At 39.9% G+C, this 27,321-nt stretch overlaps 1 protein-coding gene across 5 annotated transcripts in view; it reads right to left on the bottom strand.

The window, feature by feature from the left end:
- Positions 1-16,932, bottom strand: part of Tfg (trafficking from ER to golgi regulator) — a 29,919-nt gene extending 12,987 nt beyond the window's left edge. For 4 of the 5 annotated variants that reach the window (XM_036203502.1, XM_036203504.1, XM_036203500.1 and 1 more), the window contains exons 1-5: positions 16,659-16,932; positions 12,146-12,373; positions 9,228-9,311; positions 4,354-4,500; positions 107-274 (exon numbers count right to left, since the gene is read on the bottom strand). In XM_036203502.1, the coding sequence (XP_036059395.1) occupies positions 107-274; positions 4,354-4,500; positions 9,228-9,311; positions 12,146-12,329 (583 nt within the window). In that variant the 5' untranslated portion in view covers positions 12,330-12,373; positions 16,659-16,932. The other variant, XM_036203501.1, reaches the window with a different exon arrangement.
- Positions 16,933-27,321: the final 10,389 nt, after the last annotated feature.

The raw sequence follows: 27,321 nt of genomic DNA on the forward strand, positions 1-27,321 counted from the left end.
GGAACTTAAATATGTAAAAAGTAACCGGCTGAACCCTAAAGACAGTATTTCTCCATATCCATGAAAGAGGGGAGATGAGGATAGAGAGAAAAAGGAGCTGACCTACCTGAAACCTGGTCATCTGTTAATCCAAATGCTGACATGACATTTTTGTTGATTTCATCCTGGTTTTTCAGAGGATCAAAAGCTGACATACTTGCTGCCGTAACCTGAGTAGACTGTTTTCCAGAAGAATCAGAAGCGGCAGGCTTCTCTTCCCCACCACCCGCAGTGTCTGTAAGAGTAAAGGGGTACACAAGTTAATCTCATTCATCTCAAGGGGCATAAATATATAAGACAAGAAAATATACAGTGTGTAAATACGGTCGGGAGTGTTAGAATTTGTGAGTACTAAACCATAGAATGTTGTACCTCCCCGTATGTTTATGCTTCAAGAAAAATGGGTAAAAGGAAATACAGGATAAAGAGCAGTTTTCCAGAATTACTGTCTCTCCTCATCCCCCACTTAGAATTACTAGATTAGTCTGAGCACTGAGCACAGAGAATGGTGCCTGCCTATAATCCTGGCACTCAGGAGGCCAAGATAGGAGGCTCAAGAGTTCTAGGACAGCCTGAGCTACACAGCAAGACTGTCTCAATAGCAAAAGAAAAGAAAAATGAGAAAAGGAGAAAAAAAAGACTATAATTATTTTAAAGCTTCTTAAAAAACACAATTGTTTTACATTTTACTTTTTTTGAGCCTGAGCTGGCTAGTTTTATGTCAACCTGACACACGTGCTATAGTCATCTGGGAAGAGGGAGCCTCAACTGAGAAACTGCCTCCCTAAGATTGGTCTGAACACAAGTCTGAGGGGCATTTTCTTTAATTAGTGATGGGTGTGAGAGGACCAGCCTACTGTGGGTGAGGCCTCTCCTGGGCTGGTGGTCCTGAGTTCACAAGAACACAGCTGAACAAGCCACGAGCAGGAAGTCAGTAAGCATCCCTCCTCCATGGCCTCTAAGTCAGCTCCTGATTCCAGTTTCCTGCCTGGTTTGAGTATCCTGCCTTGGATTCCATCAATGGGCTATGATTCAGGATATGTAATCCAAATAAACCCTTTCCTCAAGTTGCTTTTAGTTATGGTGTTTCATCACAACAATAACACCAACTTGCGTGCGTGTGTGTGTGTGTGTGTGTGTGTGTGTGTGTGTGTTCACTCATGAGCATATGGCGGTCAGAAGACAATCTCCAGGGACATTTCTCAAGAGCTGTCCAGTTTGCTTTTTGAGATAGGGTCTCTCAATGGCCTAGAATTCATCAAGTAGGCTATCTGGTCTCTCCCTGGCTAGCCAGTGAGCCTTAGGCAACTGCCTGTTTCCACCTCTACAGTGCTGGGCTTACAAACATACACCACACCAGAAAGTTTTGATTGTTTGTTTTTAACATGGGTTCTGGGGACCACACAGACAGACATTATATCAAGAACTTCACCAATTGAGCTGTTTATCCAGCCCACACCCCAGTGACCTGCACATACATATAGGATACCCAGGAGTGTTGGGCAGTGGTGGTGCAAGTCTTTAATCTCAGCACTGGAAGCAGAGCCAGGCGGATTTCTGTGAGTTCGAGGCCAGCCTGGTCTACAGATCAAGATCCAGGACAGACACCAAAACAATACAGAGAAATCCTGTCTCAAAAAAACCAAACCAAACCCAAAACACACACCCCCAAACCCAGATACCCAGGAAACAGTAACAAACGTTTTATTTTGCAAAACAACAGAAATCTTGCCTTAACTTAGGATCTCAACTCTTATGTTTTGTCTATTCCTCTACTATTAACATAAAAACCAAACCAGCTAAAATTCCTTATCATCTATAAAATAAGTTTTGCTATGTATTTTAAACATGCATTACTTATTAAATTAGTTATTAAAATACTTGTAGGAAGATGTGTTTAGAATGTTCTTCAAAATAATACACACGTATAAATGACATGATCCTGACTTGAGGTAATTCTTGAGTGATTTGGGTTTGTTAGTGTTAGGTCTACTTTGATAGATGCATTTGTACTATGCCCTTGTGTCTTAGTCATTGTTCTATTGCTGTGAAAAGACACATCACAATCAAAGCAACTTAAAGAAGAAACTGTTTCATTGGGGGCTTGCTTACAGTTTCAGAGGATTAGTCCATGACCTTCACTGGCAGGAAGCAGAGAGGCACGGAACCAGAGCAGGAGCTGGGAGCTTTTGAAACCTCAAAGCTCACTCACAGTGACACACTTCCTCCACCAAGGCCACACCTCCTAATCCTTACAAAACAGTTCCACTAACTGCTAACTAAGCATTCAAGTACATGAGCCTATGGGGGCCCTTCTCATTCAAACCACATCTTGTGAACAGAAACATTTGAGAATAACCTGAATTTCATAAATTAAGAAACAACATGGTAACAAAAGCAGTAATTCTAACCATTGACTCGATTAATAAAAATGATCATTTTTTGTTATCAAGCAAGCAACTTGATAATATTGTAAATGGACACAAAGCTTACCTAAAGTTAAGATCTTTTAAACTGCATGGAATCACTATCTTATCTTCCTCACCAATTTCCTTCCTCTAATCCCAAGAGTACTCCACACTAACCTCACAAATGAATCCCCTTCATGCTACTACTGCCTCTACTAATCTAGGCTTCTAAAATAAACCAAGCCCCCAGGAAATACTACATAACAGAGTTCTAGTCCTTAAAGAGGAATGAGGGCCACTTAGGCAACTGCTGCATGGTAATGGCTATATTGGTTGAATTTTCGTCTCTCCCTCATAATCTTTGACATGGTTATGTAATATAAACATGCATTAATTCTTCTGGGAGAATGGTCTAAAAAGTTCTCATTCCATCTTTGATATAAAACTGGGATTTTAGTTTAGAAAGGCAAAGTTCGCGACTGGGGAGACAGCTCCAGAAGCAGTACTTGCTTTATATTGAAGAGGACCTGAGTTTGCAAACCCCAGAATCTAAGTAACAAGCTGGCTAGGTAGCACCATCCTGTAACCTCAGCACTGGCAAGCCAGGAGGCAGCAAGAAGCAGATTCCTGCAAGTTCACTGGCCAGCTAGACCAGCCTCCATGGTGAAGTTCCAGGCCGATCAGAGATCCTGTCATAAAGCAACAGGTGGAAGGTCCCTGGAGAAGGACACCCAAGGTTGTCTTCTGACCTCCAAATGCACGTGCACACACACATGTGGCAAACAGACAAGGGCAAGGTTCAGAAGAAGCAAATTGTTTACTCTAAAGCATAGACACTTCATCATAAAAGTGTCCAAGATCACAAAGTAGTTTAGTAAATTTCATCATATTCTGAAAGAAGGGTGAGATTAGAAATTACTAATTCACCAGCAAATACTTATTGACCATTTACCAACAACACAATCCCAAATGGCTAAAAGAAGACAAGAAGGAAATTATAGAGAATGGTTTTATTTAAAATCTAACCAAATTTTTAAAAGTAAACCATATCAAGGGACTGGGTCTATAACTCAGTAGTATGTGTAAGACCCTGGATCTGCTCTTCAAAGGAAGAGGAGACGAGGACTCAGAGAAGCATGAAAAATGGGAAAGAGTATGAAGAGAGAAAAGCACACTTCCAAAATTATCTAGAAACAAAAAATACAATACTTGAGTTTGTATAAGGGTTTCAAGAGATTTAGACAATGCCATCTTTCCAAAAAATTCTCTGTATGACCTTACATATAGCTAGCCTGGATCGCTAAGAAGTTGCCACTTTGTATTTTAAACATTTAAAAATTAAGAGCAGTCATTTACAAAACCATTTTAACTGAAATAGTTAAACAAAAGTTGAAGAAAATAGTTGGTTTTTAAAAGAAATTCTTTAAATCTATAAAAACATTTTTAATTTCAGGCCATATTTTAAAATACATTTTGGTGCCGAAACTACATCAACTCCAAATATGTCAATAAGCCTTAAATTCACTTTACTATTTATAATAAATGTAAAAGTGTATTGTAATAGTACATGCCACCAGTAAAATTTTAAAGTACTAATCTAAAATTATTTTGCACCTGGAACTTAGTTTTTACTACATAAAAATCATAATAAAATCATTTGCATTCCTAAAATTCATTACTTTTCACACTAATAACAACTCATGAATCAAAGGGTTTGAAAACTGACCTATTGTATAAACTCTGGAGTTTGAAAGTAATTGTAAAGAAATCATCACAACAGCACTGCTGACTTATGCTCTCACCTGTGCATTTATTTATTATTGTTCATCACACACACACACACTCCCTCGCTCCACAAAAATAGTGGAAGAATTCATTGGAATGGAATAAAATAAATTCGGTGTACCGTTTTCAGGAATACTGGTGGAAGGTCCTGGTTCTCCAGGCGGCTCTAAGCTATCCAATAAGCGATTCACTTTATTTCGAAGTTCTATCAGTTCTCGACGAAGATATTTCACCTGACTTGATTCAAGGGGTCTTGGTTGGCCATTAACTAAAACAGAATCATTAATTAAAACAATTTAGATGAAGTTTGAATAAGTATGTTACTAAAATAACACACACTGAAGAAAAATCAGCAGCAGAGAAGTAGTTTTACTTTCATTCATTTATCTTAACTTGTTTGTGTACGCGGAGTATGAATGTGAGGCTGAGTATTTTCCCCTTGGCTCTTCACCTTACTTCTGCAGACAGGTCTCTCACTACACCTGCTTCCCATCAGCGGCTAGGTTGGACTGGCCAGCAAAGACCCTGGGATCTGCTTGTCTCTTCCTACCCCAGTGCTGGAGTTACAGACATGTCACCACGCCCAACTTTTTCCCTCAGTGTTTGTGGATCAGAACTCAGGTCCTCAGGGTTGTACAGCAAGAACCTTACCCACTGAGCCATCTCCCTAGCCCCTAAAAGTATTTTTAGACTGTTAAAAATTAAAAGTATTAAAATATATACCTTTAAAAGGTAACAAAAAAGATACAAGACATGCAGTTGATGCCTCCATTTAAATAATTCCTTTTTTCCTTTTCTTTCTTTCTTTTTTTTTTGAGACAGGGTCTCACTAAGTCCTGGCTAGCCTGGAACTTTGTTGCTATGTTTTGACTAGGCTGACGTCAAACTCAGAGATCTGTCTGCTTTTGCCTCTCAGGTACTGGGATGAAGGGCCATGTCACGACACCAGGCCTTTGGGTAATTCTCCCCCCGCCCCCCGCCCCCCAAGGAAAAGACAATTGCTTATAGCTTACTTTCTGGAAGCAGAAACACTGTCATCAGTCTTGATACAAGCAAAAATGTTTACTATAAGCAAAAATGTTTACTACAAAAACTATAATAAAATACACCAATACTGTAAAAAGCTCCATTTTCAAGAAAATTACCAAACTGAAGTTATTTTAATAGAAAATTATGTAACTTCCAAATTATATATTGTACTATGTAATATTCTTGAAATAATACAAAAACACATTACTCTATATAGAATTACCAAGACAAAATATGACTAACAGATGTTATCCAGCTTGCCTACATTTGACTTAAACAGTTGCTCCCAAAAGTAATCTATCAAGCCAGGTGTGGCGATGCATTTGGGCATTTATTTAATCCCTAATTGGATGTAGAGACAGGTGGAATCTCGGAGTTCTAGACCAGCATGATTTACATAGGAATCTCAAGCCAGTCAAGCTTACATATTGAGACTATGTCTCAAAAACAACGAAAGTAATCCATTAACAAATTATGCAGAGCTTATGAATCAACACCGTCCTTCAAATCCACAGTTTCTACAGGCACTATGGAAAGCCACAAGTCATTACTTAACAATCAGCAGGGCTTTTTTTTTTTTTAAAAGGAAGGCACATTATCTTATTTAATTAATTATCTCAAAATAGTGTCACAGCTTAGAAAACACAAATGAAATTGTATTGCTTCCTCATTTCTAGATGTCCAAGATTCAGCCTCTTACCGGGTATTTTCAAATTTTGTCTACAACCAAATTTGAGTCTATCTATTTCAACTATGAGTTTCTGAGAAAATAGACTATGATTCTGTTCAAGTTTCCCTGAGGCTCATAAGGGATCCTGCCACAGACTCCCAAGTCTTAGGATTATAAAATGATTGTTAATCAAGTTTCTATAGTATATTCTTTTAAGAACTGACTTTGTGTTTTGTCTACTATACATGAGCATGCGTGAGCGCGCGCGCGTGCGCGCGCGCACGCGCGCGCACACACACACACACACACACACACAAATTTTTAACCAGTTAACTTTCAAACTTCATATAATAATCTTTGAATATATCTCCTAGGATAGACATTTAATTAATTGAATTTTAAAATTTTTATGTTCAACTCCAATAAGAAACTGCTTTTGTGTATGTGTGCATGTAGGCCAGAAGTTGACTATGCTGTCTTCTACCATTTGCTCTTATTTTTAGAACAGAGTCTCTTAGTGAAATTGGGGTGTATACCCTTTGGGCTAGACTTGCTGGCTACAGAGTCCCTGAGATCTGCCTCTCTCTACCAATTTAGTGCTGAGGTTACCACTATATCTAGCTTTTATGTGGGTGCTGAGGAGCCAAACTGGGGTCCCCATGCTTATATGGAAAGCATTTTACCCACTGAGCCATCTCTGCAACTCCCTGACAGTGCTTCTAACTGTAGTCAGTTTATATGTATTTTGTGTATTATCTCTCTGTACCCCTCTTTCTCCTCACCTTCTAGCATGCCAAGTGGGTACACTTTATTTTCTTATGTCCCATCTACTAAGCATTCCCAAGCTTTAATAATCATTCTTAAAAATGTATGCATACTTCAGTAAAAAGTTCTACCATTACTAACAAATTTCTTCCCAAACGAGTCCTTATAATTTTTTATTCTTGTATGTTACTTTACATACAATTACTGCTCATTATTTCTGTCCTACTTGTTTTCCTGTTCCTAGATCTTTTTTTTTTTTTTTGGGAGATTGATGTTCATTTCAAGTTGAAGATTTTGTTCATGTTTCACTCTCTTGCTGAAGACCAACATTAAAAATTCCAACAAGGATCCATTGGTTTAGGTAACCTCTTTGAAAATGTTTTCACTACCACTTTTTACTGGAGTTTAGTAAACTATAAGATTTTTTTTTCTTAATCATATGAAACGTGACTTCTATTTACCAGCTTTTATTACTAAATGAAAGAAGTATACAAACTGTCTAATTGTTTCACCAGTGATCAATCTTATTCTTTCTGGCCACTTGTATTAAGATAATGACTTTGTCTTACATACTTTCCAGTTTCGTGGTAATACATCTAGTTAGGATTTTTATTTTTTCTTCCTCAAGACTTACCATGTCTCCTGAATCTAAAGCTTTGTTTACTTTATAAATAATCTTGAAAACCCCCTTAGCTATGTCTTAATACATTTACACTCCATTTTACCCTGAAGATTCCTGATGTCAAGTGTTTGTTTCATTCGCATTCTCTCCTATTCTCTGAGTCTGTAGGGTTACATTGTATGCACACTTCATTCTTTCAATTTTATTTTTCATTTCTGAAAATTTACCAAGCCCTTTTTAAAATTTAATTACTTTTTCATAGTGCCCTATGCTTATACTATTATTCCTTCTTTTAAGTTCTTAATACCTTTAGCACACATTTGGGAGACTCTCAATTCTACAACCAGTTATGCCCACTGCTTCTTGCTTACATGGACTACGTTGTGTATCTTATGGAGCAGATCATCAGTAGGACTCTGTAAGAAACCACTATGACTTGGATTGAGATCCAAATTTTTTTTATCTTTCTTATACTTTTTTTTCTGTTTTATGCTACAAAGACTCAAAACTACACAGAAACTTTAAATTTAAACAAAGTCCATCTAAGGACCATGGTAATAAATTCTCAATGAACTATTCCCAAACCTCCAAGATCCCAGTACCCTTGATCTTTCCTATATCAAGGACAAGAGTTTTTTCTACAATATTCTTTTTTTTGAAAACAGACTACTGAAAGATCTAGGAGACATGAAATGGTAGTTCTTACATAATGCAAAGTAAAAACTTCACCACAGCCACCAAGAATACTCCAGGTTTCAGCTTTGTTATTCAAGTCTTTCCAGTCTGTCTCTCTTTCAGTCTCTCCCTCTTTCTCTTTGCCTGCCTCCCACCCCTAGTTTCACCTATTTTCTTTCACATATTTATTTTATGTACGTGTGTCTGTACGCCTTCTGGTACCAGTGCAGACCGTGATGGATCCTCCAGAGCTAGAATTACAGGTGACTGTGAGCTGGTTGTGTCCTAGGCGCGCACACACACACCACACACACACACACACACACACACACACACACACACACACACTTACAGTTTCACACACACACACACACACACACACACACACACACACACACACACACCCTTACAGTTTCTGACCTAGCACATTCTCTGTTTTGGAAAAAAGGAAGAGCTCAGAGTATCTAGTCTTCCTTACCTTTGGCCAAGAGACATTGTAAAAAGGTATATCCTCTATTAAAACCTTTAAACAGTTTTTGTTAACATTAAAAAAGGACAGAAAACAAACAAACAATGGCTGCATTTCCTAAAACACTAAGGTTCGGAATAACACAATTTCCAAAAAATTAAACAAAAGGGAAAAAAACGTAGAGAAAGTAAATATTTTAGTTCTTATTTTTCACATAATCACAATTATGCTACTACTTTAACTCTGCAATTATTTCTATTATACCCTATAAGCATTCTACCTGGCAATCTAAGATTAAATTTATCTGACATCCTTTTATCAGCATTATCTTTAGCTTATTTTTTCTTCAATATTGAAAACAGAACCTGGGTCCCTGTGCATACCAAGCAAATATACTACTATGGAGCTATATCCAAGACCCATCACTGTTAGCCTTTACTCCTTGAAAAATAATATCCAAAGTAGCAGACTTATATGTTAAGCTCTAAGAAAAAGTAAAAACATATTATAGAGAAAGATAACATAAATAGCCTACCAATGCCAAAATTCTGACATTACAAAATTAAAACTTATCTTATTTCAAAAACAATGTAACCTTGTTTTGCCTGAATTAAACTTCTACCACTTTTAATACATAGTTTCAAGTAATTCAAAGTCTCACAGGAATGCAAATATTTTAAGTATTTTAAAGTGTTATTATGTAACTCTGAGCCAAAAAAGTAAAATACATCAGGAAGTTAATTCATTATAAAGTTTGCCACTCACCAAATAATGTCAGTTTCAGTATTCTACTACACTGAATTGCAAAGGAAAGGTCAGAACTATCAAAAATTGTTATAAGATCTCCATCTGAAATTCAAAAGAAAAATAAATTCAGATTTGCAACAGTAGCAAACCAGATCACACAAACAAAAATGTAAACTACAGATTATAATTAGAATCTCCCATAAGAATCAAGTATCATCTAAGAGAAATTTTTAAAAAAATATAAAATAAACTTTGTCTACCAATCTTATACATATTTATCATATACTCGTGAGAAAATGTAGCCAAAGTTAAGCAGGGTAGGTGGTGTGCACCTTTAACCCCAGCACTAGGGACTAGGGAGGCAGAGCAAGAGAATCTCTTAGTTGAGGATAGCCTGGTCTACACAGAGAAGCCCTGTCTCAAAAATGAATCATACAAATTAACTTTTAGTCTTAAGAGATGTAACAATACCACAAATTTCTAGGTTAGATTGAAAAATCTTTCTATTCTGAAACACTTAAATATTTTTACCAATTATGAAAACAAGGATTCTCACAGTTCAAATCCTTACTTTTAATAAAATGCACTACCACAAATGGAGGGGGAGTTACATAAATTAATAACATAGAGCTGCAAAAAGGGTTACAAGACCACTCTAGTAAACCAGCCTGAGACCTTTTAGATCACTGACTGACCATACTGAGGACGATTTTCTCCAGAAAAATACATTCTTATGTAAATATATAAAATAATGCATGCTGAAGAGTGAGATCCCCTAGCACCCTAACAATGAAAATATTGTATCCACTCAATGTTTCAAAAGCATTCACAAAGCCAAGGAAAGGAGTGGGGTGGGGAAACCAGCCACAAGAGTCAGGCAAAGATGTCTTCAGAAAACTGGGCGAGGAATTTTGTCCCGGGGCACTCTACTAAACCCATTTTAAAACTTGTTAAGACATATTTACTTTGAACAAATATGTCAAAAACTAGGCATAAACTAGGTATTTTGTAATTGTTTTTAGATCTTTATAAGCAAACCCATATATGTATACATATAGTGCTCAATTCTCAGGAATTTTGCTCATAAAAACATTTTAAAGAAAATAACATAGAAGCAAAAAGCGAGAGACTTCCAGTACTCAGTCTTAAGTCTTTTTCTTTCCTTGAATCCTGTAATAGCAGCAGAATGAGTATCTCTGTTGGGATGTTATCTAAGTTGCTATCTCATGTAGTGGCTAACACAGACTATGAAAAAACAATGTGAGCAAATTACACGATTTTTTAAAAAGAAGGAGGGAGGGAGGGAGGGAAAGAAAAGTGGTAACCAAATATGGGGGACAGATTTCAATCCAGAAGCTATCCCAAATGGAGCCACAAACCACAACCCAACAGGACCACTCCTGCTTTAACAGGATAACCAACTAGGAATGTCTTTTAAATTTTAAGTTGTCAAAAATGAAGGTAGTATGACAGGGTGTTCTGTGATATGCAAAGCTACCGTACTTATTATCTGATTGTGTACAGTTTGCCATCATGAGAGGCAGAAAAGAGAAAGCCAGTCAGTTGTAAGGTCAGTTTAAGATATGCTAAGTGTGAGGCATGAGTAAAGTGTCTCAGGTTAAAATGATTATTAAAGTATTGAGATGTGATGTTGGGTGTGTGGCTCATTGGTAAAGTGCTTGCCTAGAAGTCCTAGATTTAGTGCCCAGCCCAGGGGGGAAAAAAAATAATTAAAAACAAATTAAGTTGTAAATTCAAGAGAAGAAAAGAAATTCACTCAACTAAGGAATATATTTGAATGGTATAGAGGTAAAACTATGTATTTATAAACATGAGATTGCTCAAGAAAGTAAGAAGACTATGGTGACCCTCAAACATTGGTTTGGGTACCCTCAGGTCATAGGTCAACAGAAAAGGAGAATTTACACATGTTGGTAGATGACCAACTTAGCTGATGACCAGTTGATTTACAATGTGTGAATTGTACAAAATAGGTGCACAGGAATGAACAATTTCCATCTGTAGCTCAGCAAAGCCATGTGGCCAGGCTCTGATCAATACTATGTATACAGATGTACATCATCTCAAACCCTAGCAAGTGAAATCTCTTCCTACTCTGTTCACCTGTATGCTGGACATTAATGCTCAGGATAGTCATGGGATGCAAGATAACACTTCCTGATTTCTTCAATGTTGAACCACCGAGAATGTAAGGTTTCTATAATAGTAACTGTCATGACTTAAAGCCAGGCCTCACAAAAAAGTAGCTGTTAGTGATAAAAAGAAAATCAGGAAAAGCCATGTTAGAGGTATTAAGGGATGACACTGTTTCAGCAAGGACAGTAGAAGCAGCAATACTAAATGACACTGATAAACACCCAAAAAGAAAATTTCAATAGCGATGTTAACAAAGAGCCTGACCAAACAGTTAAATAAGTCTACCATGTTTGATGACATATTTGTCAAGCAAAATTTATCTCTGTAAAACTAGTTGTGTCCAATGAGCCCAAAAGCACTGCCTATCAGCATAATGCATACTGAAAACTCCTGCAACCAATAAACACAGCTAGCCAGGAGCATCGAGTCGCAAGGGCATGGCAGTCTGGGACTACATAGTTAAGACCCTGCCAAAGGAGAAGAGAAAAGTAAAGACACACAACAGAGACACTTGCCTCTGTTTAAGCCAGCTTTCCCATATCCAATACACAGTGAGAATCCCTTTCAACTTTGAACATACATGTGGAAATTTGGGCAGGAAGAGAAAGAAATATTATTTGTGAAAATGTCAGACAATCCCTTTTAATAATAATTACATTTTTAGTGAACAAAGGACTTGTATAAACTATGCAAATTGTAAATAAAAGGAAGTGGCCATTTAACACTGAAAAAATGGGCAAAAGAACACCTCTAATACTTAGATCTTAAAATGTTCTTACCTTCATCCTTATACTTTATTGTAACTTCATCATTACTCAGAAGTTTTCCTCTGAATACTCTCTGCATCATTAGCACTAATTCATCGTAAGTAATATCTTCATTATGAATGGGAATTCGGCGGATATCTTCCCCAAGTTGAGCTTTGATAATTAGCTTCCCACTTAGGTCCAACTGTCCGTTCATGGTGGACTCCAGGATGCTCTATATATACAACTCTAGGAAAAAATCTGATGAAAATAGTTTTGATGACTAAACACATTAAAAGCAGAAAGCAGTAGAATGTTAACCCCTTAAGAAAGTGCCTAACAACCAGCGATGGTGGCCCAGGCAGGAGGCAGAGGCAGAAGCAGGCGGATCCCTGTGAGTTCGAGGCCAGCCTGGTCTACAAAGCGAGCTCCAGGACAGCCAGAGCTGTTACACAGAGAAACCCTGTTTGAAGGTATGGAGGGGGAGTGCCTGTCTTGTTAACATATGTTCTAAATGGTCTGGAAGCATTTTATTACTAATGTACTATCTATTATTATACATATCCTTTTACTCATATACTCAACTACTTAACTGATAATACCAATACTATCTGTCTAGAAGTAAATTCCGGATGTTCTACCCCAAAAATTGCCCCTCCTGAAGTTTTCATCTGTTAGTGGCAACTCCTTTCTTCTAGTAACACAAGACAAAAAAGACCTTGCAGCTCCCTTAATCCAATTCAATATTTTGTCTGATTTATTTTTAAATGTTTCAAATGGTCTGCTTATTTACTTCCATCCACATTCATTGTATTTTCAACAAATCAGAAGTTTGTTCTTAAATAAAATCTAAAGTCATTATGCTTGGAACCTTCCAATGAATTCCCATAGAAACAGAAAAACTCGGCACAACCCAGCCTCTGGCCTAGTATTTAACCACATTTCCTACTTCTTTCCCTTATTCACATCTGCCACACCAACGTTTAAGATTTCCCTCCCAACTCAGGCTTTGTGTTTACTGTCCTTTGCCTTCAACTCTTTCGCACCCCTCATGGAATCAGATCGCTAATTATATGTCATCTGTTAAGAGTTTTCCCCTAATAATCTAACTTAAAATGGTCCCTCATCACTATCTTCTCACCTGCTTTATTTTTCTTCAAAACACTGAACACTATGAGACATTTAATTTTTACTGTCCTCTTCCTTATACAGAAGTTCCTGTTTTGTTTGCTACCTTCCTAGAGTCTAGAAGAGGCCTTGTACATAATAAGTTATTCAAACAACTCTAATGTTAACCTGGGAGAGGAGGGAGGCATGTATGAACATGAAATTAGAACCTCCTGTTTTTCCTAAATAAGATCTCAAGAGTACTTTTTCTAATTTCCTAGTTTGGAACCTCAAAGAGAAAGGACAAATGAGTAATAATCTCATGAGCTTTCTAACAAAACTATCCACCATTGAGCTACAAAACTCTATTAACCTGCCGACCCACATTACCTCCAATCAGAGTGGGTGTGTATGATTAGACTGTATTCCTTCATTTTTTTTTAATAGATGTATTTTATTTTTAATTGTATGCAGGTGCCACAAGAGGCCAGAGTGTTGGATCAGCAGGAGCTGGAGCCATAGGTGGTTGTGAGCCCCCGAGATGGGTGCTGGAAGCTGAACTCGGGTCCTCTGCAGGAGTAGTACAGGCTCCTACTAGCTGAGCCGTCCATCTCTCCAGGTGTGCACTCTCAAGGTTAAAAAGAAAGAGAACTACGGGAGGGTGGGCAGGATCAGGAGCTCAAGGCCGCCTCAACTACAAACCAAGTTCAAGATCGGTCCAGGCTACTGGTGATTCTCTCAAAAGAAAGAAAAAGGGATAAGGATATAGATCAATGGTAAAGTGCTTGCTTAGCATGCATAATGCTTTGGGTTCAATAAATACATGGTACCGCATAAAATAACTTTAAAAAGTGATAGAGGTAGTTACTTAATATTAATTTACTATAGAATTTTCCTGTCTTGGGTTTTATTTTCCTCCTACTACCTTATTTCAGGTTATAAAGACTGTCTTTTGTCTTTATAATCTTAAATTCTAAACACTAAGACCTTTAATAATTCAAATTACCACTGTAAAAATGCATATTTAGGATCAGATAATGGGTTAATATCTTTTTCTCAAGGCCAAGTAGTTCCTGAACATGCTTATCTATCGACACAGAATGTTCTTACCATCAACTCTTTCATCTATTCCAAGTAAATGGCCACTGAGACATTTAAGCTGCCGTAGCCTCCTACAGGCCATTTTGCTCCCAACCTTGAGCCTTCACTACTCTAAAAGGACTGAATTTCCATCACTGCACTTCTCTTGCAAGTACTCTGCCCTGTTCCTTGAGTGTGGAAAAGTCTCACTCGCAAATAACCAAACTATTCAACTTGGAAAGTTCTGAATCAATCCCAAGTTGTGTCATGATTATTAAATATGAATTCCCCAACATTCCTCCCATAAATACTCCAGGTTTTCCACCTAACTATCCCTTAAATGAATAAGCCCTTCTCATCCTGTAGGAAGACCACATTTTTACTAGCGACTCTTCAAGGAAATGGGGCAGTAAACCTAAACACAACACTACAAGGTCAAGGTAGAACCCAGTGAACTGTGCTCCACAATCTGGATGCCATGCTTATCTTAATACAAAGAGCACATAGTTGTTTGTTTGCTTTTTAATCAGTCTCACAATGGACTTCTCATGAGGACTAACTCTATAGAACCAACTCTTCACTTGCTGGCCAAATTTGTTCTCTGCCTTTAAGAAATATTTACAGAACACCTACTATATAGCCCAGGTCCTAAAGTATAGTAACTTTTTAACAAGATGGTAAATACCCCATGCTTTCATTGACAGCCCAACAGGAAAGATCTTCAATGAATCTGCATTTGCTGCCTTCTATCTACAGGATATATACACTAGCCATATATAAAAAGGACCAGTGCTTAGTTTCAGTAAAACGTTATTATGTACTCCTAGAAGCACCTAGTATGGTACCTCACAATACAAAAGCTACTTAAGGAGCTTTGTTTCCTGCACAAAGGGGCAATGAGCAAAGGCACTTGGAGAAGAAAGGCTGGAACATTAAGTCAGTTCCAGATCCATCTTCTTTATGTGGCCAAATGGGGCGCCTCTTATCAACATATACTCCCAAGTAAGCCAAGTTCCAGGACAAATGTACTTGCTAATATACCCTCTGATGGGACTGGGAAGCACTGAGTTCCAATGGACCTAAAAACTAACATTACACATCAATATCATCCGCCGTGGGTGGCCCAGACTCACTTCTACTTTTCCTAATGACTGTAAACTCCCTGAAGTCTCTGCAAAAAGCTGCCCCCTACTGTTGTAGTGATCTTAGGTAAATACACAAGCATCACAGTTATTGCCTCATCCACACAGGTTTTCAAGTGCGGTCCTCCTTTTCTTTAACAAGGCAGAGATGAACACGAATTAGTTCCTAAAACTGATGGTGAGATCCCAATGACATTTTTTGACATTTTTTTGACCTGTATCTAGTTAGTTGCTGTATTACTACTCCTGAAGTCCAGAAGTGACTCAACCACCGATGTGCCCTCCACCCTCCCTCTCGTACATTTTCTGATTACTGGGATAAACTGATGTGCCCAGACATACAGCGTGTCCCCTACACTAGGAAGTATGATCAACAGGGAAGCCTCAGGCTCCTCTTGCCTACCCTGAGGGTAAGACCCACATAAAATTCAGAAGCTTCAAATGCACACACCCACTAGGCAGTTTCCTTAAAAAAAAAAAGAAAAAGAAAGAGAGAAAGAGAGAGAGAGAGAGAGAAGAAAAGAAACAACAAAAACAAACAAACTTGATTATTCTAAAACTGCCAAGAGGCCTCAAAATCTGTTTGACGTGCCTGGAGCAAGAATGGTAACCACTTTTACCCGTAGTAATGTGAGCTCAAGTTCCCCTACGGTGCACTTTTTTTTTTTTTTCACACGAAAAAGGATAATAATGGCTAAATTTGTATAATCTTTGAGATCAGGTATCTACAGTTCTTCCGACAGTGCCCAGAGGCAAAACTTAACAAAAGTTAGGACTTGTCATCAGTAAAACTGGGTAAGGCCTCAAGAGGACACCAACCATGACAGCGTAGGACCGACGGGGGTGGGGTGGGGGTGGGGTTCCTCCCTGTGACCCCAACCTACGGCTTCCCTTGGGGTCCACGCTCCGCCGCCCAAACCACTCTGGAGGGTGAGGCCCCCAACACCCCGGGCCTCCGCAATCCCCCCATTTCCTCAGATCGGGTAATTCCAACCTTTGGGGGAGCCCCGAGGGTACAGCACCCGGGTATCAGCCGGTCCAAACGCCCTGCAGGCCGGGCCAGACCGGGCCGGGCCGGGCCGGGCCGCCCCGGGCCTCCCCCGCCCCGGCCCCTCACCCCCAGCCCCTTCCCACCGTGCCGGGCCCCACCCGGCCGGCGCTGGGAGGTTCCAGAAGCCCTCCGAGAGCGGCGGCACGCGGGGCTCCGGCGGCCGTACCCGCTGGCCGAGGCCGCTGTCTCCGCCGCCGCCGCCGCTTGCCGAGGCCGCCGCCGCCGCCGCCGCCGCGGGCTCCGCAGTGTTGCAGCAGCGGAGGCTTCGGCCACCGCTCGCTGGGCCGCCCGCCGCCGAGGCCTCGCCGAGCTGGGAGCTGAGCAGGCCTGGCCAATCGCACACACCCGACGAGCCTAGCGAGAGGCCGCGGGCCCGTCCGTACGTGGCAGGTGGGAAGAGCCGGGGCGGGAGCAAAGAAAATGAAATCGAGGAGGAGGAAAAAAAAAAAAAAAAAACAACACCCTGTCCCGTCGCCCCGCCTCTAAGCGGGCGGGCCAGCCCAGGACGCATGCGCGATGGAGTGCGGCGCCCAGCGGGGCGAAGACCCGGCTGTATGGGGTGAGCGGCCCCGCTTCCTCACTGGATGACCGGGTGTAGGAAGTGCGAGCCCGTCGAGGCGGGCACGCATGCGCGCGCGGGGCCGGGGGCGGGAATTACCAGCGCTTCCGGTTTTCCGGACTGCCGGTCTCTCCTAACTCATCGCCGGTGGGCGGGGCGCCGTCGGCGGTGCTGGACTCGTTCTGAGAGCCGGGTTGGACGTGGGCAGCTGTCCAACAAAACGACGGCTTGGTTCTGGTGATCGAGGTGTGGCCGTCGTAGTCAGCGAGTCAGTCACACATCTCGGGGAAAAAGAAAAAACATAAATAAATAAAAGAACCCCTTTCCCGCCTCCTTTCTACGACTGCGTTCATTCATTCATTCACTGTTGGGCGCCTACTACGCCTTGCCGAAGGAGTGTTAGGGATGCTGATGAGTCAGTTCGCGAGCTGGGAGGTAGCCAAGCATTTAGGAAGACTGCCGCGTTTAGGGGAGGCACCCCTGTGGGTGAGAAGGACAGAAACATGGAAATTAAAACCAAGGGTTCCAGAAGGTTTTGGAGGGATAAAGATTTGAACGTACCCTACAGTCGCTTAAGTTCATTTTTAACAAGGTGTTTGCTTGCTTTGGGTGGATCAGCCTCAGACTGATCCCTGAAGTTTGTTGCGTTTCCCTAAAAGTGTTTTGTCACTATGAATGTCTTTTACAGTTGCATGCAACGCTGTGTCAGCAGTTGCTTTCAGGGATTGGGAAGCAGGGGCCTACTGATGGAATAAAAAGGGTCCCCTATTTTCTCTGGGAACTCATGGCTTCCCATTTAAACCGAATAGTACAGATTCAGAGAAATTTGATGTTGTCAGGTAATAGTATTCTACTGTCTTTTTTTTTTTTTTTAATGAAACAAAACCAGTATTAATGTTTTATTTTTTTAAATATTTTATGTAAAAGAGTGACCTGTCTTATCTTCAAGCACACCAGAAGAAGGAATCAGATTCCATTACAGATGGTTGTGAGCCACCATGTGGTTGCTGGGAATTGAACTCAGAACCTCTGGAAGAGCAGCCAGTACTCTTAACCCTTGAGCCATCTCTCCAGCCCTGTTCAGCTTAGAGTTATTAAAGCCACATTTCTATGCATTGAGGTAAAATTCCCTCTGCTGTTCTTCCTAAATTTAGATCAGACCCTAGGACGAGGAGAGTAGCAGAGAAACCTTGGATGTGAGAATATGCATACCTGTTAATATTTTGTTTTCAAGAGAAAATTGTAGAATATTGAAAAGAAACATACATATATAGTTAAACCTCAAGAACATTTTGCACACACAAAGACTGACTCAAAAAGTCATTTTGGCACGCTGAAAAGAGTTACCATAGTAGCAAAAGATTTCAGGCTTTAGAAAGGACTGCTTACAAGATTGACCCCTGGCTAATGTCTGAGCACTTAGAATTCAAGAATGCTTCCACTATTCTTTATTAAGAGCAGTGTATTGTGTCTAAAGTGTTTGAGTGAGTGTTTTATGCTGAACACATCTGCTTGTATTCTGAGTCCCAGGAATTTCAGCACATGGCATCCAGTGGATGCCTACTGTTGCCCAATAATCTCTTAACAACAACAGGAAAAAATAAAGCACAGTGGAGTGGAATAATCTAACACTGCCATGTCTTACGTGATACTTCCAGAAGACTTCTTCACAGGATTTGGGGATTTGTTGCTGAAAGAATTAAGTGTGTCCAGAAAGAAAACTTAGCTTCATGCTCTGGTTTCGTTTCTACCTCTCCCTGTATGATTTGTTCCTTTTCTACTCTTCCTTCTTATCCTTTCTATAATACCATATCTATGGAACCTCAAAGTGGTCCTTGGCGTGTAAAAAACATACCATGACTAGAGGTATATAATTTGAGTATATTTTTTTTCCATCTAGATGAAACACAGAGGTCTCATTACCAGAATAAACTCGAGAGAAGTGGGCTATGGATTTAATAGCTGGCCCATGGAGGACTTTGGCTCTGCCTTTAGCACTGTTGTTTGTGTATTATGCACTTTTTAACCGGGGGTAATATTTTCTTAAGAATAATTTCTGCCTACCTGTACAGTCACACATTTTAGCAGTGGTAGGAGATTCGGAGTTTGCCTTGTCTTGCTTATTCCTTTCCAGCATCTTGCACTCTTATCTCAAATCACATAACTTGTAACTGAGTCCAAACTCTTAGTCTAGAAGAACACTTGCCTTTTCTGTTGCTGCCTAGTGAGCACTGGGGGAGTGGGATCATCTCCGTTTATTATCACCAAGGTCCAGAAAGTCTCCATTACTGTATTATGGTTCATGGTAACTCATATCAAAGTCCAACAAATTGTAAAGATTCTACTTGCACACGTAGCAAAGCTCCACTAGGAGACAATGCAGATAGGAACTGTACCATAGGTCTCTGAGAATATCTTGTAAGAGACAGCAGCATTGGGTCATGCCAACCTGCTCTACCCGCCCCCCTCTCTCTCTCTCTCACACACACACACACACACTCACACTCCACATCTTCATTTAAGAGTTGGTATTCAGAAACATGATCAGTGGGCTAAAAATGAATTATAACTGCTTCCCCTTTCTGAAATAACAAATCAGAACCTTAAAAGTCAATGCTAAATTTCTACATTGCTATTGTAAAATGGGTCAGCCATATTAGAAAACACCTCAGCTGTTGTTCTTTGTTTGTTTGTTTTAATAATGTGTTTTAAAATAAAGTTCCATATACAATTACTCTGTGACCCAACAACACCATGCAATATTTTAAGAGCAAATAAAATGTTAGCATAAAGACTTACACAAAAATGATGTAAAAGTTTGATTCATAATCGTCAAAATCAGATGAAATGTTTTCTTTTTACATGAAGGAACAAACACAACATTTCTTAAGTAGCTGAGAGCTTCAGTGGATTTAGTGGATAGTAAAGACGTATTTGGATAGGAAGGAAACCTGATAGGGAGTGCTTCTGTGTGCCTGCTGGCTTGGCAAGTGGCATAGATCGCCGGATGTCAGGAGGTGGGTGTCAGGACTTTAAGAGGCAAGGCCTCATGGGAGGCCCTTGGGTCCTGAGGAAAGCTGTCCTCAGAAGGAATTAAAATCTTCTTCTGGAGGTCTCTGAACTCTGCAAAGACTGGGTTGTTTAAGAGCAAACCCACCTCCCAGAATTGCTAAAGACATGTTATTACCTTTTAACACATTTATCCAAGTACTGAGAATTTATCTTAAGGAAACTATTTAAATGAAGGAAAAATTGTATCTGTATCCATTCATTCATAGCTTTTCTTACAGTGTTAAATATTTAAATCAACAGAATAGACAATAGGGAAACAAATTAATGATTCATGTCATATGCAGTTAATATTGTGATGAGGACTATTTAGTATGTAATGGTAAGTAAAGCATAGTATAATTTCATTTACTGCTAAAGTTATGACAAGGACTGTAGGGAAAATGGAAAAGTAGAGAATAGTTTAAAATTAAGATGTTTTGGATATTAATTTTATAAAAATATTTGTGAAGATGATTATCCAATAGCTTTAATAAAGTATACAAATTACACATCTAAGGTATACAATGTGATATATACAAACAGCTACCACACACACGCTAACCTATCCATCTCCTCACAGCCATTCTTGTGCGAAACCAAGTGCATGAAGAGTTGGGGAAACCACTCTGTGACCTTCTCTCAGCATTGTCATGAGTACAGTACACTACCATTGGCTGTAGTGCCCCCGCTGCTGTACAGTGGAGTTCTAGAACTTACCCAGTCTGTAGCTGGAAGTTTGCAGCAAACAACCCCCCTTCCCCTCTACCACCCAAACCCTGGGTGTAGTATTCACCTCTCACCCTGGGTGTGACTGTATTTTAGAATCCACAGAGATCTGAAATTATATACAGTATATATAATATACAACTGGGTTCTTTGGAGTAATCCATGCTGCTGCAAACAGCAATGCCTCTTTCTTTCTTTCTGAAGGCTGAGTAATATCACACTGTATAAACAATATGTAAAATTTCAATTTATGATGTCATTCAACTTAAAGTTTCTGTACAAAAGCAGTATGAATCTAGTAAAAATGATACTTCAGATTTGAAATTTGATCTTTTCCTGAATAAGTGATTCGTGGTATGAAAATTTCAAAATATTGGGCTTCAGCTTACAAGCCACAGTTCCAGTCAGCCACACAGTCATGACAGTGAAAAAATGTACTGTCCAGAACATCCTATAATAGTCAATAAACTGCACCTTATTATAAAGCCAGCCCTGTGCTAGGTGGTTTTGTCCAAATGTCAGTGAGTGTAAGTGGTCTGGACATAGTCCTGTAGGCTATAGTATTTGCTACGTTAGGCATATTAAATTCACTTTATTATAGTGTTTTTAATTTACAATTAATTTAACTGGATACAAACTCATAAGGCAGAGCACATCCATATATGCTACAATTAATTTGTCCAGTCATCAAAAAAAAAAAACAAGAATTAGGTGGTTTTATTAGCTTTACTGTTGTGGAGAACACTACTTCAATACAGAAGTAGAGATATCTATACAGGTTCTGATTTCCTTTCCTTAGGCTATATGCTGGGGGAGAGGGGCTGCTAGATCTTATGGTATTTGTATTTTTAACTTTTGAGGGATATTCTTGCCATTTTCAATAATGGCTGGACTAATTTATGTTCCCACCAACAGTGTGTATAGATTCTCTCCGCATCCTCACCAACACTAGTTACCTCTCAGAACCCTTTTTAGAAAGGCGCTTTAACAGGTGTGCAGTCATACTTCACTGTGGTTTGATTTCCATTTCCATTTGAGCTCCTACGACATCTTTGGGAAAAGGTCTACCTAGGTCCTTTGCTCATTTGTTAATCAGTTTGTTTGGGGTGTTTGGGGCAAGTGTTTGATTTTATATGTGTTCATGAAAGCCTTTTTAAATGGACATCGTTGTGTTGGGTGGTTGTAACTCAGCTGCCTGAAACTCCTCCATCATGTTAAAACTTGTCTCTGGAGACAGGAATGGAAAGATGTCTGATCACCACATCAATGAGGTTCCACAGACATTCCCAGTAGTTGACAAGCTGATATATCAGCTGCTACTTTTGATACCAACTTCTCAAATGTTTCCAAAGTATGCCCAGTTCTTTTAAATGAAGCAATGAGCTTGAGAGGGATTACCATTTGTTACTGAGAAGACAGAAAAAAAGGAGCAAGATAAACTTAAAGGTGGAAGAGATAAGAGAAAAGACAAGCCAGACTGGCAATTGAACAGTGAACTTTCAACTGTCAGTTGAGATGCAGGCAAGAAAACCCAAAGGTCAATGATTGGTTTCCTTTGACACTGCAAAAAGAGCACCTAGGAACTGTTATCACACAAGGTAACCAGAAACCATGGAAAGTAGAAACTGCTTATACACCACAGCAACAGCCTGGAAACCAATTCCGAGTCTGCCTTACTACAAATTTTATGTCCTGCTCTCCCTCTGGATGGTCCCTTTCAAACACAGTTCGGACAAGGAAGATGAATGGTCGGACGTAGACTGGCTTATCTGCCCACAGATGTTCACGTCCTGTCAGATGTAGTAGACCTTTAAATAGCGCCGTCAGCATCCCTTTTGAGATGTAATTGTCCATTACTCATGGTGCCTAAGCATCTGTCAACCCAAATCATCCCTACCCTCCTTCATAGTGAGTACTTGATGGAGACTACACCAGCATTGTCTAACACAATGCACAGGTCCTGCCTGGGTAGGACATACCAGCTCTAGTCCTATCAGTCCTTGATTCTCCCTGCCCACTGTACTCGAGTGCAGAGGGCTTCCTGTGCTCCATAGACCCCTGTCTCTGCTGGCTTTTTGCTGACTGCATCCAATGTGAGATGTGCTGGGAAGCTCTGGGGTAGGATGGGGTGGACTTAAGAATCATCTCCTCCCTTTGCTTCTCTGTGGCCGACTGCAGCAGGTCTCAATTTGTCTGTGCTTTTTAAGTAGGTAAAATAAATGATCTGTCTTAGAGTTCTGTTTCCAGCAGCCCTGCTTCCCACTGGAACAGGAAGTAAAAGCCCAGTAGGACTTATCTTGTGCTTTGCCAAGAGGAATGAAATCCCTCTTCTTGTTAGCCCTTAAGGATGTATGTAGGGTTAGGAGTGCCTGTTAATAGCCATATTTGAGAAGAATGATAAACTCATGGAGACAGGAAGCTGGGAAGAATTCTGATACATTATTACTATCCTTTGTTCTAACTAGACCTGGAGTTAATGTTACCATGCATTATTTCATGTCTCAAGCCAGGATACTTGAAAGTGCTTAAAAATAGCTGTTTTTAATAGATAAGGCAGGACCATAAACAAATGGAGCATAGAAAAATTATCTGAAGCCAACTTGGCCCTTGGACTTTACATTTATTAAGCCAGGAAATTCCCTTTAACCTTTCATCTAAATTTGAGTTGTATCACCAGACCTTAAGACTGCTGACTACCACACCAGGTAAAGGTTCAAACCAGAGGAATGGTTTCCTGATGATAGGACTTGAGAGTTTCATGTAAACGAGTCTCCACCATTGCATGTGGACCTTGCACACTTGAAGGAACATTGTATGGAATCTTACTTGGTATACTCCAAAGATACTGAAAAAACAAAGAAACAAGTATAGCCAACCAAGGAAAAGAGAAATCCCATCCTCTGGCTGAATATAGTTTTTGGTGACTTTTTTTTTTCACATTTACAGGACTTTACTTAAGAGATATTTTCATCTGATCCAATTTTGAGTCAATCACATCTTACACTTTCCCCTGTGTTTAGTCCATATCTAGATGTAGCAGTACAATACCACTGAGAGTCCTGGCCCTTTAGAATTGCTCTTCTTCTGTACTTTCTTATCTTTACTTTGTCTGCTCTCCCACAAGTTCTCATTTATACTACAGATCGAAAAAGCTTGTTTTGGTTTACCTAGGAATCCAATTGTTATTTGCAATTGTTTCTGTAAGAATGCACATTCTCTGAGGAATGGTGAGAAGGATTTACATTTAAGAGCACTGGCTGCTCTTCCAGAGGAACCCAGGTTCAAATACCAGCACTTGGCTCACAACTGTGTAACTCCAGTCCCAGGGGATCTGACCCATCTTCTGGCTTCCACAGGCCCTTGCATGTATGTGGTAAATAGACATACATGCAGACTAAAAAGCAGATATATATTTAATAAGTTAAATAAAATTAAAGGGGCGGTGGTGGCGCACGCCTTTAATCCTAGCACTCGGGAGGCAGAGGCAGGAGGATCTCTGTGAGTTCGAGGCCAGCCTGGGCTACCGAGGGAGATCCAAGCAAGGAGCAAAGGTACACAGAGAAACCTTGTCTCGAGAAACCAAAAAATAAAATAAAATAAAATTAAATTAAATTAAAGGAAGAATGCAGTCTTTAGGGAATGGTGAGGAGGCTATGCCAAATTCACATGGAATTTGCTACTTCCTTAGTTCATACACTCACACCAGCTGCCTGGTTTGTGGCAAAACAAAAGCAACAATTCAAAGATAGTGTCTCCTAGGTCCATTGGGGTATTCCCCACCCCAGTGGAAGCCATTCACAATTCAACAGTTTGAAGGTCTAGGACTATCTAGAGCTTCTGAAAGCCATACATACGACTGTGAATGCATGTTTTTCATTTTCTGAGTCCAAGTGTCACTACATCAATATGTGCGTGTATGTGCACACAGTAAATAATTAGAGACTTAGTAGTGTACTAAGCCACATCCCTGTCCATTTCTTACAGAACTGATTATTCTGGTCACAAAGCTTTTATTTTTTTTTTAATGTTTTCATTTATTTTACATCCCAAGCATAGCTTCCTCTCCCCCATTTCCTTCCCCCACCTCCCCTCTAACCCCCATCTCCAGTCCATCCCTCCTCCACCTCTGTTGAGAAAAGGGCTGGCCTGCCATGGGTGCCAACAAAGCCTGGCATATCAAGTTGAGGCAGGACTAAGCTTCTCCCTTGTATTAAGGCTGGGCAAAGCAACCCAGCATTAGGAACAGGTACCTAAGAGCTAGCCAAAGTGTTAAAGACAGGTCCTACTCTTACTGACAAGAGTCCCACAGGTGGGCCAAGCCACACGACTGTCAGACATATGCAGAGGGCCTTGGCCAGTCCCATGCAGGCTCCCTAGTCATTGGTTCTTCATCTGTGAGCTCCTGTGAGCAGGCCAGTTGCCTCTGTAGGTTCCCTTGTGATTACCCTGAGCCCCCTGGCTGGTACAATCTTCCCTTCCTCTCCTCAACGGATTCCCTGGGTTCAGCCCAGTGCTTGGCTGTGGATCTATCTCTACATGTTTCTAGCATTACAGACGGCCAGTTCAGGCTACCTATCCACTGTTGCTAGGAGTCTTAGTTGGAGTCATCCTTGCAGATTCATGGGAGTTTCCCTAGCATCAGGTTTGTTTTATCTGACCCTGAAATATAACCCCTATAAAGTCATCTCTTTCATTATTCTCCCCTCCATATACCCCTCAGCCCAATCCCTCATGTTCACATTACCTCCAATCCTCCATTACCCACTCCCACCCCAGGTTACCCAGGAGGTCTCTTCTATTTCTCCTTACTGGGGAAATCTATGCATCCCTCTTTGGGTCTTCCTTGTTACCTAGTCTCTGGGTCTTATAGCTAATATCCACTTTTAAGTCAGTACATATGTTTGTCTTTCTGGGTCTGGGTTACCTCACTCGGGATGATTTATTTTCCAGTACCATCCATTTGCCTTTAAATTTCCCGATATCATTGTTTTTAACATTTGAGTAATACTCCATTGTGTAAATATACCACATTTTCTTTATCCATTCTTTGATTGAGGGGCATCTAGGCTATTTCCAGGTTCCGGCTATTACAAATAAAGCTGCTATGAACATAGTTGATCAAGTGTCCATGTGGTTTAATTGAGCACCATTTGGGTATATGGCCAAGAGTGATATAGCAGGGTCTTGAAGTAGATTTGAGGTATATTCCCAAGAGTGGCATAGCTGAGTCTTGAGGTAGAAACCTCAGTTTCATGAGGTCCCATTTATTAGTTGTTGATCTCACTATGTTACTGGTGTTCTACATTTTTTTCCATTTCTGAATCCCAGTGTCACTACATACATATGTGTGTGTGTGTGTGTGTGTGTGTGTGTGTGTGTGTGTGTGTGTGTGTGTGTAAATTAAAAGGTATGTGTGTATGCAGTTTATGCAGTGTGTACAAGTTTGTACTCCCACTAACAGTGGAGGAGTGTTCCCCACATAAGCTGTCAATGGTGATTTTGATCTTAACCATTCTGACTGGTGTAAGATGGAATCTCAGGGTAGTTTTGATTTGCATTTCTCTGATGGTTAAAGCTGTTGAAGAATTCTTTAAATGTATCTTGGCCATTTGAGATTCTTCTCTTGAGAATTCCCTGTTTAGGTCTGAACCCCATTTTTTATTTGGATTATTTGGTTTTTTTGGTGTCTAGTTTCTTAAGTTCTTTATATATTTTGGAAATAAACACTCTGCCAGGTATAGGGTTGGTGAAGATCTTTTCCTATTCTTGTAGGCTGCCGTTTTTGACTTACTGACAGTGTCCTTTGCCTTACAGAAGCTTTTCAGTTCATGAGATTCCATTTACTAATTGTTGATCTCAGTGTCTGTGCTCCTATGGTCTACATTTTTTCATTTTCTGAGTCCCAGTGTGTGTGTGTGTGTGTGTGCATGCAGTAAATAACTAGAGGCTTACCAGTCTACTAACTCATATCTCTAGCCATTTCTTACAGAACTGATTTTTTGGTCACAAAACATATTTTTTTTTAAAAACAACAACAACAACAGAAAAATCTTTTCCTAGAGGTGAAACTGGTTGACAAATTCTTCATTGGCAAAAGCATAATGTGTGCAAGCCACCCTCTGTACTTATCAGGAGTCATTCCGTCCTAGAAGGTAATTTTTCCTTATGTCTTTTTTAATGAGCTGTAAAAGAATTTGTTGTAGGTTCTACATGATTGCCAAAGTGTGTCATGCAAACTTAATGACATACCAATGGTCATCTTGAATACTGTACTGGATTCTTGACTTGATTCACATAATAGTCTAGTGAAAACCACAAAAGCTACCAAGTCCATTATTTCTGTGATAATAAACAGCAAGTTTTAATGTGTCTTTAGGAAGACACTCTAGGAGAACTAGAGAATAACATGAAGAGATACAATTCTTAGGAGCTGAATAGAAAAGACCGTCAGAGGTAACAGTCTTATGAGGCCCTTGACTTTGCTTGGTCACTT

The sequence above is a fragment of the Onychomys torridus genome, chromosome 12 (genome assembly GCF_903995425.1).
Source record: "Onychomys torridus chromosome 12, mOncTor1.1, whole genome shotgun sequence".
NCBI classification, from domain to species: Eukaryota; Metazoa; Chordata; class Mammalia; order Rodentia; family Cricetidae; genus Onychomys; species Onychomys torridus.